The sequence below is a fragment of the Paramormyrops kingsleyae genome, chromosome 13 (genome assembly GCF_048594095.1).
Source record: "Paramormyrops kingsleyae isolate MSU_618 chromosome 13, PKINGS_0.4, whole genome shotgun sequence".
Taxonomy (NCBI): Eukaryota; Metazoa; Chordata; class Actinopteri; order Osteoglossiformes; family Mormyridae; genus Paramormyrops; species Paramormyrops kingsleyae.
Window position 1 is genome coordinate 17,778,653 of NC_132809.1, and position 15,139 is coordinate 17,793,791.

Sequence of the window (15,139 nt, forward strand, 5' to 3'; positions counted from 1 at the left end):
GGCACACCTACTCTCTTCTCTCTCCACGGTGGCGTAGTTGCTGGCCTCCCTGAAGCCGATGTTGCCAAGGTGCAGCACCCCAGCCACGATCTGCAGCACCAGGTCCTGCTCCTGCTCGGGAATCCCGATCACACTCATGGCATGCTGTCGGGGGAGAGCGGGCAGATTGACCATGGAGAACGTAGCATGTGGAAATGATTTAGATGTTCCAGATTCTCCGAAGTACAGAACTAGGATCTCTAAGGTCTTAACTGCCCATCCCTGGTTTAAACAGAAACAGGGAGCTGTGTATGAACAGACTGAGACCTAGAGAGCTACTGATGGAGCAGAAGCATTCTCTATCTGCTTTTGTGGTGGAGAAAATGGTGCCATCAGTGCTCTGACCTCGTGGCGGCTGGCTAATTTGGAAGAAAGCCAGACAATCAGTCACCATTGTCTCATGGAAGTCCCTTTGGTCATTAATGTCGTCCACTTTGTAGGACCCAGACTGGTTGAGGTAACTGTAGTAATCGAGACCTGTGATTGCAAGATTCCTTCTTTGGTCGTCACTGGCTCCCTCTATTAACTGCAGAAAGACAGTTTTCTGTTTTAATGCACACGCCCCAAACACAAGCCCTCTACTGACAGTTTGGTCTCATTTAAATGCTTTATAACAGATGTGACTGTTCTCAGTAGCTAGTTGCTAAGTTCATAGTATGACGGGAATCTGCTCTCCTTGTATCCCCCAGGCTGCAAAAAGTTTCGGGTTCGAACTCCCCACCTGGTAAAATATATGGAAGCTTCTCTCGCCAGGGTTCCTTGTAACGACCCGTGATTTTTCAAGCAGAAAGTTGGAGATTCTCCCACCGTCTGGCTCGCCTCCTGAACTGAACTGGATCTCAAAGTATTTCCCCTGGACGTCAGGAGACCAGAGAAGAAAGAGATGAACATACACACACACCACTGTGCAGCACTTCTGAATTTGAGTTCAGCCCACCTACAGGCTGCTTGTCGGTACGGCACCAATGTCAATGGTGACCTGTGAGCACCGAGAGCACGTTCCGTCCAACCAGAGAGAGGCTTCCATGGACTTTACGTTCAGATTGGCTGTGAGGTAAATGCCAAACGATGACATCATTCTGACTGATGCTGGATTACACTGCCTGCCTTCCAAGAAGAGAAAGTCAGACATCCTTACGAATCTGCTCGAGTTGTTGTTCCTCACTGTCTTCGCATTGCCAAAGGCCTCCAGAAGGGGGTTGGACTGCAGAATGATGTCTTTGATGTGCTGTGGGGGGGGACACGAGTGTATGCACTTCCATAGGGCGTTTCTCTGCCCATTCAAATACATTTTATAACAGCACTCTGCATCACAAATATATATGACTGTACACAAGACAATGATTTGGCTAAAGCAAGATAAACAACAAACATGGTATGGCAGCCTTCCTCTTCATTTATTTGCATGGGCCTAAATTTGGAAACAAATGAGCAGGTCTGATTTGGGTATTACTGAAAAATGCCATCGCCAACTGTCCTTGTGCAGGGCGCAGATGTTGCAGGCAGAATTCTTTGGAATATCATTCCTAAGTCAATATTCAGAACAGCAGAGTGCATGAGATGTGGGAGATGAGTGTGGGAGATGAGGGAGGGGCATTGTGGGAGTGAGGGGCATTTTGGGAGTGAGGGGCATTTTGGGAGTGAGGGGCATTGTGGGAGGGTTTATTAACAGGAAATTTAAAGGAACTGTGCCTGACATGTGTAGTACAGCTTCTAGAAGCTTGTCATCTGGTTTGGAAAACAAGAGAAGTTTTATCTGAAGTTTGAGATGCTGCTGAGCTCCTGTGGAGTGGTGAGACTGGAGTCCTCTGTGGGGATCGGATGGCCTGAGTGATACCTGAGATGGGGGGGTGCGGTGGTGACACTGGAAACCGTAAAGGCTGACATGGTCAAGGGCGTAGCTAGAAATGTCACCTTTGGCCCCCTGCTGGGCTGACCACCTTCAACCTGAAGAAAAACAGGTCCCCTGCGAAATGCTGGCCCCCCTGAAACTGCTAAGGCATCCACGCCCCTCCAAGTCCCCCCCCCAGTGCACGGATACACAAACACACACAGACGCACCTGCACCCTGGAGCCACCACCTGACACTCTGGAGATGTAGCTCATGATGAACTTGGCCGCGACCGTTTTCCCGGCACCACTTTCACCACTGATGGGGGAGAGCAGAGGATTATGCTCCCAGCCCGCTGATCAGAGATGGACGCACCCTAAGGATGCCTGGTTTTCTTTACACTTTAAAGGTTGTCACAGAAATAGTTAGATCCCTTTCTTAGCATTTGAATGAAAAATGTTAAGTGACAGTAGTAAGCAGCAAATGCAAGGGGATCAGTGAAACTGAGCAACGAGGTTCGTTCTCCATCATGCCTGAAATCCTCGGGGAGCCCCGGACAGCCCGTGTTTTTGCTCCCTCCCAGCTCCCGAGCAAAAAAACGTGAACTGTCTGGCGGGGAGCTGGGAGGGAACAAAGACGTGGACCGACTCTGGGTCCCCAAGGAAGAAAAGGAAGAACTGACAGGGGAACGTCACAAAGATACAGTTTTGTTACCCGCATTCATCTTGTCATGGGGGAGGGGGGGGGGGGGGGGGAGGGGTTTGTCTGTGTAGGTTAGGGCTCTGTGCATGTGAGTGGAATTTGGCTGGTTGAAATCGAGTGACCCGCAGAGTGATGTCACCACTGGGCCCCTGAGCGAGGCCCCTAACCCCAATCTCTCCAGGGGCTGGCTGACCTGCTCTCACAAAAGCATACGTTGCTTTGGATAAAATTGGCTGCTAAATAAATTAATGTAAATGTCATTAGTGTAATATCATCTGGAAACAGCCATAAATCAGTGTTGAAATGAAATGTTTTGCACAGTGATGAGATTATCATCTGATGGTGACTATCTGCCGGATCAGTTGGAGAACCTTCCAGAAATCGGAGAGGGGGGAGCAGATGTATAAAACTTACAGCCTGCGCCAGTCTGACCACACTCTGTGTATTTAAGCCTTCAAAACTGCTGTGGATGACAACGATCAAAGGAGAACATGATCATTCACAGCTTTAGCTAATTCAGCACCAAAAGTGCACGCTTGTGATGTTCCTCTACGCCAGTCAGGGCCTCAGGCGGCTAAATGAAGGTATTACAGATGTTTCCACCTGGCACTCTGGTCCCAAAGAACCCTGGTTCTGGCAAAGAGAGCGCTCGCGTCACTTTGCCATACGTAATGTCTCCTGGTCGTTTTTTTGAAGGGACAGAGTGAGGTTCTGTCTGTACTGAAGACCCATAAAGCAGTGGGCTCTCAGTGACATGGCCAACAGACAGAGTGTGGCCTCCACAGAAGGAAAGGCAGGAGCAGCTGGAAGCCAGAATGGCCACAGCAGCGGAACTTCCAGTACCTACAGTCGTCCAAAATAAATAAGCCGTTTTCCGTTTTCAGGCATTAAGCTTATTACTGACAGAAATCACAGAAATCGAGGCACTGGCCAGAGCTGAGACTCACCTGATGATGACGCACTGCTTTTCCTGGTCTATCATCATGTTCCTGTACATGCTGTCAGCCACGGCGTAGATGTGTGGGGGATTCTCATACTGAGCCTGAAACAGAAAGTGAGGGGCTGCAGGCCTTATGCTTCCATAACCGACTGAACTTCATCTTACAGAGACATTTGGGTCCCGGTTCTCTGTACGGGGCCTCTGGTTATAAGGAGCACTTTGGCTGCACTGTGCATCCAGGCCTGGTCACAGTAAATAAGAGGCCAGCTTCAGGTGAGGAGGCAAATGAAGCATTTAATGGCTGGGAGTGGAGGGCTGCAGCCTGCTTCTGTGTCTTTTGAGCTAACAGGTTTTGTTTAGAACACAGTCATTCAGGAAGCTGCCTTTGAGCAGCCAGTGTCCACAGCCAGCAGATTCCTTACAGATCTGCTCATGGACATTTGGTCAGATACAGACTGGCACAGTCAGCTCTGCCAGGGCGTTTCAATGCCAAACCCACATGTCCAGGGCCTTTTCACTGGTTTTCACTTTTCACTGGTTTAAGCAACACCTTGTATCTTGAGACCATAAATAGCTGTCATTGATCCCTCCATCCTTATCCAGCAGAGCCTTGGATCCTATCCCCACTGCTAAGGAATACCGTCTGTGCCCGCATGCAAACACTCGACATCCCAATGCAGGGACCGGGCTGCCCATTCAGTGACCGTGATGCCCAAGCAATGACCGTGCTGGCCTCTCAGATACTGAGCTGGCCATTCAGAGACCGTGCTGGCCTCTCAGATACTGAGCTGGCCAATCAGAGACCGTGCTGGCCTCTCAGATACTGAGCTGGCCATTCAGAGACCGTGCTGGCCTCTCAGATACTGAGCTGGCCATTCAGAGACCGTGCTGGCCTCTCAGATACTGAGCTGGCCATTCAGAGACCGTGCTGGCCTCTCAGATACTGAGCTGGCCATTCAGAGACCGTGCTGGCCTCTCAGATACTGAGCTGGCCATTCAGAGACCGTGCTGGCCTCTCATATACTGAGCTGGCCATTCAGAGACCGTGCTGGCCTCTCAGATACTGAGCTGGCCAATCAGAGACCGTGCTGGCTTCTCATATACTGAGCTGGCCATTCAGAGATCGTGCTGGCCTCTCAGATACTGAGCTGGCCATTCAGAGACCGTTCTGGCCTCTCATATACTAAGCTGGCCGTTCAGAGACCGTGCTGGCCTCTCAGATACTGAGCTGGCCAATCAGAGACCGTGCTGGCTTCTCATATACTGAGCTGGCCATTCAGAGACCGTGCTGGCCTCTCAGATACTGAGCTGGCCATTCTGCAACTGTGCTGGCTTCAGCATCTGAGCTCTTTCGACTATAAGAGAAAACCTGGTTATATGGATCTCTGTGTCGCTTTAGATAGAAGGGAGGAGAAGGGAGCAGCAGTGGTTACACGCTGGTGTGTTTGGGGAGCACGTTACGTACCGCTCCCTGATACATCTCCACCTCCCTGTCCCCGAAGTAGGGCATCTGCTTGAAGGGGTTCACAGAGATGAGTACCGGCCCGATGAATGTCTGTATGCAAGAGAGTTAAGGTATATTTCCTGAACTACTACCAGGGCTCTGGCAGTGAAGACCATGCAGACCACAAAGCCCATGAAGACCATGAACACCATGCAGACCACACCGACCACAAAGACCATGCAGACCATGACAACATTGCTGACCATGAAGACCTTGCAGACCATGACGACCTTGCAAACCATGAAGACCATGCGGTAACACGTTACTTGAAGAAGTCTACATAAGGATGACATGTAACCGTCATAAGAATGACATGACACATGTCATGAACGTTAATGACACATTATTGATGTTTATGACTGTTGTCATAATGTGTCATTCGGTTTTTGGAACAATTCTGTGTCATTCGGTTTTCATAAACATCAATGATGTGTCATTAATGTGCATGACATGTCATGTCATTCTTATGTCATTTTTATGACGTTACATGTCACCCTTATGTAGACTGCTTCGAGTAAAGTGTTACCGACCATGCAAACCTTGAAGACCATGCAGACTTCCTCAAACATAAACAATAAACATCTAAAGGGACCTTAAGAAAACTACAGAAGCAAATAACCTTTGGTAGCGCCTCCCAATGTTAAGGATACAAAGATGTAGTCATCCATGTATCTCTTCCTGAGATTCTCCACGATGGCATCCTCATTGATCTTGGACAGCAGGACCATGTCATCTACACCACTCTGCTTCACGTTGTAGCTCTGCCAGATGTGACTGTGTTGTGTCTTGGTTCCCTGGAAACCCACAAACACACATACACATGTGAAACTTTCATATATGCAAAGGTGTAGGAACCGGGGGGATGGGGGATAATAACCTGAATGAGAACCTCAGGTTAGACCTTAAATTAAAAACTCAGTGTAACATCACAGATTCATTCACCACTGCAAATATCAAGCTCATGTCTGATCTCTGTTTGTGGAAGGTCAGCATTCTCAGGCCTGGTTTCTTTGATTTTCTTGGTAATAGGCAACAGAAAGTGCTGACTGAGCTTGTCTTCAGGATCAGAGAGTTAGCATCTCCAGGCTACTCTGTCTCAGTGGCTGAGGGCTGTGCGGCAGGCTGTGTATTTACAGGCTCTCCCCAGCACGTGGTTCTACCTCTTAACCTTGTGGTACTAGGGAATGTTTGTAGAATGGAAGACATATGTCGGAAATCCGCAGAAAAAGAGTTATCTGACTCCCCACTAAACCCAACCTGAACTTTCATGTCATACGATATGTGTCATTTTATTTTCCCTTGTCATTGATTGCCTGTGACTGCAGCTGGACAGCTTATGGGAATCAATTCAGACATGGAGGAACATCAAAAACAGTAATAAATCAGCTGTACAAACTATCATGTCCAGACATACATAACTTACTCTGGTCGAGCAACACAATGAAATGACTGAGTTGGTAAATCTTATGGCAACTGTTAGCCCACTGCTGGGAAACGCAGAGAATGAGCACCAAGTGTAGCACAAAAACTGAGCCTGCTTTTCGTTGTTGAGGCGCCTTCACAGTCTTCCACCCTCAGACCCGGTGCACCGGCAGGAAGGTTAAACAGCAGGGCTGTTTCCTCGCTCCCTCAGCCGCGCTCCCTTACTGGGAGTGCTATTAATTCCCAGCTGATTGTTTTTCCAGAAGGGAACCATTACGTTATTTCATATCATGACTGATGAGCTGCAAGCAATTCAGGACAATTTGGGGGGGGGGGGGGGGTTGGATTTTCAATCAATGTGCTTAGTGAGTCTCTCTGATGCCTGTTTCTTGGAGTCTGTGAACACACCTCCAAATCAGCCATTTCACACTTTGTGGTGCCATTTTTAAACATCTGTATATAATTTTTTTGTTCTCCATGGAGAAACAAAAAACCTTGGGGTTTAGCTTAATAACTTAAAAGTTTTCTAGTCCTGCCTCTTTCCTAGGGCCCCCGTGTACTTTGAATATCGTCAACGCCTGATTAGAATTATTTGTGCTCCATCTGGATGTAGCAGTAACACTTTGGGCAGCCAAGGGCCACAACAGGAAACCCTGCAGGTCATCTGTGGATAGTGGCCCCAGTGGGACCAACAGCTAATGTCAAGGCTATAGCCTCTTACCATGTGTAACACCCCAATCTATGGGCAAGCTTTAACAGAGCTGTGAGCAAGAGGGAAACTCAGCCAGCATCTTCAAAGCACTCAGAGCTCTGTGTTAAGTGTAGCAGTGCGACAGTGTAATAGTATGACAGTGTAACAATGTGATACTGTAACAGTATGACAGTGTAACAGTATGACAATATGACGGTGTAACAGTATGACAGTGTAACAGTATGACAATGTGACGGTGTAACAGAGTGACAGTGTAACAGTATGGCAGTGTGACAGTGTGACAATGGGCTTCACAGGTTCACTCTGCAGAGCCTAGTCACCCTCCCATGTTTAACACAATAATGGGTCATTTCTGAAACTTAATCTGGTGTCTTGCTAACTGTTTAAACTAGTTTAGCTGAATTCTGGGTGCTTGGTGCTTCACCCCGGAGCAGCTGTTAAAGTCATCGTCTTTGTTTCATTCCCCTTTTACGGAGAGAGCCCCCTCCCCAAATGTAAAATCCATACTCTGTTAAACCAGGAAACACCCCTCCTGTGTTTCCCAAACCCTGGTAACTGAAAACGAAGCCCACCAACACCACACAGAAACACTTTTTGGCTTCTAACACCTAACAAAAACAGAACAGGTTGAACCTCACCCTAATACTTTTGAATAGTTTAACCGCTCCTCGGAGAGATCCACAAATGTACGAACAAGTGCTTTTATCGTGATTTAAATGTAGATGATGGGAACTGAGTTGGTCTCACAGGATGGAAGCGCCCCCCAACCCCCTCTTACACATACTTCTCCGCGGCCTTGCTGGCTTGTTGTGATTTGGCCGAGAACCCAGCTCACTTTCCACTGTGCTGTTTGTGGACAGAGATTGAACCTTGGTAATAAACTTCAGCTTACTGGTTAACGTTGCCATGAGTCTATGTAGACGGGGCATTTCTGTATCCACCCACCCAGGAGATGGTGCCCATAACCATAATTTTGTGTATGTTAGTGCCTCACAACATGGTTACTCTGTATAACGGCAGACATCCCACCTTAAGCATACTGATTTCAGGGAGGAGGAGGAGGGACACCTGGGGGGGTGCTGGCTGTGAGATTTGTAGACCTGGCGGGTGGCGATCTGTTGGGTAGGGAAACATTCAGTAGCCACCCCCCCTTGATTTCTGGGAAACTGCACATCAATGGCAGGTGGCAGGGAGCCAGTGTCCGTTTGCGGGAGACTTCCCAGAGAAGTGGGATGCACGAGCTCACTCCCAAAGCCTTGGGATGTCTTTGGCTGGTGGCGTGGCCACGAGCTACAATCGTCTCGCTCCCTGCGATCACATGGAACCGGCAGCACCATGCAGCACCCCGAAATGATGACGACGCCTCTGCTTTTCCGGAAGATGAGGCCCACTCCTGCTTTCCCGGAGCCCTTTAGCATCAGCTCGCCGGAGACGCCACGGGCGAGTGCGGGAGGCGGCGCACTTTAAGAATTTCAAAGCCTGGTCATGTTTTCTTTTTCACAAAGAATAACAGCACAAGTGCCATATTCTTTTCCAAAGTATTGTTACTGTGGATAAGACTGAAGATCGCCATGTGTGGAGCAAAGCAGGCCTGCTGTTATCTGGCAACGCGTTCTTTCCTGAAATTTAAATATATAACAAGCTTTTGGAAACAGCATTGCATTTAAACCCACTTTTCCGAGCGGCTCTTCACCCCTACACTGGACCATTAGTCACACACTATGATTCTGTGACAGGAAGTGACCTCGCGCTATACTCGCCTACCTGTGTGGCTTTAGAAAGTCACCGGTGGTCTTCGCTTGGTTAAGTATTATTAAGTATTCTGAGGAACTAATTCTATGGTGTGTGAGTTGACTCTGTAGCAGACTTGCTAATGCTAAACATGGAATTGAGGGGTCCTGTGACAGCTGTTGTCTGCTCTTCATCTCCCGTACTTTCTGTTCCGACAAGAAACCCCTTGTTGGAAACATACCCAGTCACTACCATGATGCAAGTCCTGTTCGGGCCAGTAAATGTGCTTGATAACGAAGCAACAATGTAAATGTTATGTAAACTTAAACTTCAATGAACCTCCCCCCCCCATAAACATCTGCTAAAAGCCAGACATGCTTTCTCAGTTTTATTAACCTTTTTCAAGGGTGCATATAATTTATCAATATACATACATTTTTAACCTATTGTGTTGGGACTTTATTTAAGTGTGCCTTGGTCAGGGTGAGTAAATAAAATCAAGTGTGCCTTTATCTCAAAACAAATGAAATCATAGATGAAAGGTTTGACAGTAGAATTAAAACTCCAACATGCCCATAAAAATGTGAATCCCTTCTTTCTGAGTAAAAACTCTGGTCCTGGCTGTAATGCAGCCGCTCGGGGCAGAGCTGCTGGAAACTGAATCAAACGGAATCATACCATTCTTCAGGACAATCAACACTACAAAGCCTGTTTTTTATCCATATTCAACAGAGGCAAACAGACAGTCTTGGCGCTCGTGCCTTCATCAGTCCTGACCATTTCAAAGGTAGGATTTACTGAATGGATTTGTTCCCTGTGTGCTGATATGGTAACTAAAAAAAGCGACCAGCATTCCCTTACTCAACGATCCACCGTACAAAGGGTGGGGGGGCAGGGTAGCTAAGTTCAGAGCTCAGGTGTACAAGGGCATGCGTATGGCAAAGCTTTTCTGACTTGTACTAACGTTCTACATAATCTTTACATCAGATTAGCACAAAGCACAAACACTGATAGGGCAGCCCATTGTAAAAATAGGGGTCTTTATGTCTCAGGGTATCTAACCAATTTGCCATATTGTTAGTTGCACATATAAAGAAAAATATTGTCTTGAGTCTGAAGAGGAATTTCCGAAGAATTTCACTCCAGGCACAGGTGCTACACACAGACATCCTTTTAAAATGTTTCTAGCACAATCATGTTGAAGCATTAAAACTCAGTTCGATTTCTAGTAATCCATTTGAAGTAATGTGTGTGCTAGGAAGTAATGCTGAGTGTGGGTACTCCCGAGTTTTCATACGAATGGTGATTTGATGGTTAATGTGAATTCAAGGAATGCGGTGGAAGAGGAAGTGAATCCTCAGGACTGAATGTGATGTTTTTCCAGGAGCTGAAATGCAAATGAACATCTTCCGATAAGGCACACATCGGCAGACAGGTGCTGTCGATGGCAATGTTCTCGACGTTTCCATGAAAAGAGCAGGAAAACAACAGAGTTGTCATGACCTGTGCCACGCCCCCCTCGCTACCTCGTGTGGAATCCCCATGTTACCAGCTGTTTCTCGTTGTTGTTAATTAATCTGATGTATTTAAGTCTGCGTTTGAGTATGTTTCCCCAGTTCTGTCATTAACATCATATCGTGTCTGCCTGTTCAATGTTTGCCTGGAATTAAATCCTGTGTTTTCCCCTATTCCCTGAGTCCAGCCTTTGCTCCCGCGGTCCGTGCCGTCGTGCACCCATGGCTTGTATACATTTCAGGCATGAGCATTTGCATTCACCGGGAGGGGATGACCTGCAAAATACTGTTTTCACAGTGTGGCCTGCTATGCCTGAGGTTATGAAATGTTTTGGGGGACCTATGACCACATTTATGCAGTACACTTGTTTATTTTAATGAAAGACTGAAATCAATTGTGGAAAGTTCAGGTCCAGAAATTACAAATCCAGACCAAGATTTTGTTTCAACCAACAAGCTGAGTACTCTGAATGTGACTTTTTATGCTCAACTGGGTGGTTGAAACAAAACCTTGGTCTGGATTTTTACTTTCTTGACCTGAACTATACTGCTCTGGTTGAAAATGATGCACATTACAACTCGTTCTTCCAAGCAGGAATCAGTGACATTGCAATACATACCATTATAAACATAAATATTCTTAGCTCAATAGTCAAATTGGGATTGGGAATCAATGACTAAGCAATTAACAATCCAGTATGGCACTTATCGTATTGGTTTGACACACGTCTTACAGGCCAAAGAATTTATTCTCGGCTGTACTCATGATCAAAGATCTGATCCCCTTTGTCCCTCATAAGAGCTGGCTACTCTGTAAGGCCAGTGTTTATGGAACCTTCCAGAAGCTGTGGCCAGGCAAACAGAGCCAGAATGAGCGTCATTAAGCATGAAAGGCTGGATAGTGAGCTAAGCAGCACATGTAGGAAACAAAGAGCAAGGAAGAAGCAGCACAGCCATCAGCAGCGGAAAGGAAACTTCACCCCCCCACGTCACAGGGGCTGATGTGCTATGTGCCCCTGCAGACCCACAGAAACACAACAAGGCCTCTTGTTTCTTCCTAATCTCCCAAAATGCACTATATGTACAAAAGTATTGGGACACCTGGCCATTATACCCACAGGAACTTTTATGACACCCCATTCTAAATCCACAGGCATCAACATGGAGTTGGTCCCCCTTTGCAGCTATAATAGCTACCGTTCTCCTGGGAAGGTTTTCCACAAGATCAGTGGGAATTTTTGCCCAATCATTCAGAAGAGCATTTGTGAGGTCAGGCACTGATGTTGGACGTGAAGGTCTGGCTCACAATCTACGATCTAGTTCATCAGAAAGGTATTGGATGGGGTTGAGGTCAGGACTCTGTGTGGGCCAGTCAAACTCACCAGACCATGTCTTTATGGACCTCGCATTGTGCACTGGGGCACAGTCCTGCTGGAACAGAAAGGGCCGCCTTCCCCACAATGTGCCCACAAAGTTGGAAGCATAGAATTGTCCACAATGTCTTGACATGCATATGTCAGTTTATACCAGTTGCCTCTTTCCAAGGTATTTTTTAAAGAATTATAACGCGCAACATCATATATAATTCAATGATATTATGAAGTCAATAGATAATAAGCTTAGGTGTGTTGTATTTAACTAGCCCGAACCTGAATTAGGACATTGTTGTATTCACAATCAGTGCAAAAGCCCTCAGGCCTAATCAGCTCTATAGTACTGTGGTGGGGTTAAATTCTTAGCAGAAGTTCACAGAACAGCATGTGGCCAAAAATACAAGAGCAGCAGTTTAATTGGGGGTATCACTCTACACATAATTCCACAGAGACGACCACGATCGCCGGCAATACCTTATGAGACTCGCTCCATATTCTGTGCATGACTGATAAAAATGTCTTTCTGCCCCACAAAGGCAAAACACAATAACTGCAGATTTCATCAAATAAGTGACCGAAATCAGGTCTCTTTGCCTATTTTATCTTGAGACACAATGTTGTAGTTCAACTATGCTCCGTTAAAAAAACACCATAATTTTCATACCTCCTACACATACAAATGTACTGTCAAAAAACTTTAAAGTCATTTTTCTCAGTTTCGGTGTCTGCGCAGTTACTGTATTTTGTCTTACTGTGGAAGTATTATTCTCTGATGTTCCACTCAACTGGAAAATACTGTTTGTTCTTTTAGTCAAAGTACCCAGTCTTTTGGTATCTAAAGCCTTAGTTACACCCCCGTAAGTCGACATTCCCTCCCCCTAAACCTGCTGGAATGGACTAGCTTCTGCTCTCCCTAACAAGTCGGTGAAATGAATGTGCTCTTTGGCAAACCAAGAGGTTTATACCGACCGCAAGTAGCCCAGAGAGTATGCAAACATCCTGTACTCGAGGTGTCACACAAATTCAACATTAACCATCAGCACGCGATATCCTTTAATGGACAAATCCAATTTCAAATAATAGACGTTTAACAATAAACGATTCTTAACTAAAGAAACTTAAGGTAAAACAATCTGGTACAGATGTACGGGTTGACTCTTTCACACTACTTCAACGGAAAAAAAAGCAATTGATTTAAATGTCTAAAGGATTTGAATCTGTACCAATCTGGTCAGGACCCATTGGACCCGCCGCACCACTTGCTGGCATGACTGACCCATTCCAGCGGCTTCCACTTACTGCCTATGAATCCGTACAGTTTGTAACTGTCCTGTATTAGGAGGGACTGGGGAATGTTACTTCTGAATGTTACTAAAAGTTTTTCTGATACTCGAAAGCATCTCATCATTCCTTCAGTGTGCAAATCACATCGGTATTGATTTTCTGTACTATTTTTGTCCTTTGACTTAATGAACCAAAATGGTAGCAATAGGTTTCCGAAAATCTGAAACAAAAAAGAACGATTTCGGCGCGATCAGAAGCAGAACATCAAGTCACGCATCTAGCTGCAAACAAATTCGTCTAAGGTATATCCCACGAGGATTACAGCCTGTACTTAAAAATTTCATTATGGCAACTTTAATAGCCGTCCTGTTTTTTAATAGTGCTGCATGTATCTACAGTTTACAGCATTTTAAACAGCGGGCATCTCATAGCGTGCAAAACCAAAAGGAACCTGAACACACCGTTGATTACAAATATTTGAATATGTTGAGTAGATTGCAATTGACATTTTCACACAGTGTAACATATACACTAAAATTACACAGGGAAAAAAGACTTCCTTAATTGGCTGATAACATTCACTTTTGCGAAATGGTAAGAGTAAAATATTTTTAATAAAAAAACGTTTACAAATATTACAACCTTAGATATCGGCGATTTATATTAATATTTATAGTTACTAGCTGAGATGAATTTATCACAAAGGAAATATTTGCTTGAGAAGAAGATTCGTCACTCACCATTTCCTTCTCAATGATTACACTATAGGACTTATTTACTGGTATTTTAAAAATATTAACAACGTTTGAAAAGTCCTTTGGTAGGGGAAAACTGTTCAATGGGCTAATTATGAATAATCGGTAATTAACATTCCTCTCCAGATTATCCTGCAGAAATCGGCCGGTCTGATGCGGTCCAGGACGCAGCAACAGCAGCTGGGATCATTTGTAGTCGCACAGACCAGCGCGCGCCCAGGACCCGGCGATGCCCTTTCGGACAAGAAAACTCCAGGACTGGCGAGGGACTGGAAACCCCCCCCCACGGGTAATTTGTGTTTTGCCCGCAGCCGATGAAGCCACGCCTCAGCGGGGGGGCTCCCGAGGCGATTCTACCAATGGCTATGCGCTCTGGGTATGGACAGATCGTGCGCTTTAAGTTCATAGGTGATGTACTTTTTCTAATAACTGAAGCAGTAAAACGTGTAAAAATGTAGACATTTAAACAGGGCCGGTCAATCCTATATCGTGCCCCAGTCTGAGGCAGCGCCGAATTGCCAGCCGATTTGCCTCGGACAGGGGGCGCCAGCGGTGATGCTTGCCTAGGGCGCCACATAGGATAGGACCGGTACTGCATATGAATATTATATAATTGAGTAGCAGTGCTTGAAGTGAGATAAAAATGTACTTTTGTTATTTGGTATCAGCAGACAGGGAAAGGAATTCGGGTACCGCTGGAAGAATTTCACTCTGTTCTCTCTTGTGTCTCTTTTCAAGGGGATTTATGTTTACTACAATTTGTTGCATCCATTCTATCTGTCTGTCCAAAGAACTTACAAGGGTGTATTCTGGTAATTATTTAGTTCATTTTAATAGTGAAATGATTTATTTGGTCTTGGACTTTGGTCACCAACTAGCAATGAAGTTATTATACTGTGTGGATTATGTGGGCGTCGTTAGGTCCGATCACTCGCGGCTATAGGCCCAAGTGTCTTAGCCCCGATGCCAGCCTTCCTTCAATAAATAAAGTCAAACCCCAGGTAAACCTAATTTAGACACGCATGCACGTGGGCTGGACCTTGTACAGTACCAAGTTCTGTGCTGGGAGAGCTGCAACTATTGAATTTTGAAGCCAGGGCTGCACATGCTTATTCAAGGTGAATGATTGTCAGTGTTGACACACCACAGCACGCAACAATGAAATATGTTCTCTGTATATTTAAGCCATCGTGACATAGCAGAGGGCAGCTAATTCAGCACCCCGGGAGCAGTGCTTAGGGGCGGTACCTTGCTGTTTGGGGTCTCAAACCTGCAACCACCACACCTCTAAATTCCCCATCTTGAAGCAGCAACACAGTCTAAACACATTTC

At 45.9% G+C, this 15,139-nt stretch overlaps 1 protein-coding gene across 4 annotated transcripts in view; it reads right to left on the minus strand.

Moving 5' to 3' along the window:
* Window positions 1-14,068, minus strand: part of LOC111846769 (unconventional myosin-Ie-like) — a 32,002-nt gene extending 17,934 nt beyond the window's left edge. For all 4 annotated transcript variants that reach the window (XR_011982248.1, XR_011982247.1, XM_072698313.1 and 1 more), the window contains exons 1-9: window positions 13,793-14,068; window positions 5,667-5,810; window positions 4,978-5,067; window positions 3,520-3,614; window positions 2,101-2,188; window positions 1,178-1,267; window positions 761-892; window positions 431-565; window positions 12-144 (exon numbers count right to left, since the gene is read on the minus strand). Coding sequence is in view for 2 of the 4 variants with exons in the window: in XM_072698313.1 (XP_072554414.1) it covers window positions 12-144; window positions 431-565; window positions 761-892; window positions 1,178-1,267; window positions 2,101-2,188; window positions 3,520-3,614; window positions 4,978-5,067; window positions 5,667-5,810; window positions 13,793-13,795 (910 nt within the window). In the remaining 2 variants the exon portion in view is untranslated. The remainder of the gene's footprint in view (window positions 1-11; window positions 145-430; window positions 566-760; window positions 893-1,177; window positions 1,268-2,100; window positions 2,189-3,519; window positions 3,615-4,977; window positions 5,068-5,666; window positions 5,811-13,792) is intronic.
* Between the last annotated feature and the right edge of the window lie 1,071 nt (window positions 14,069-15,139).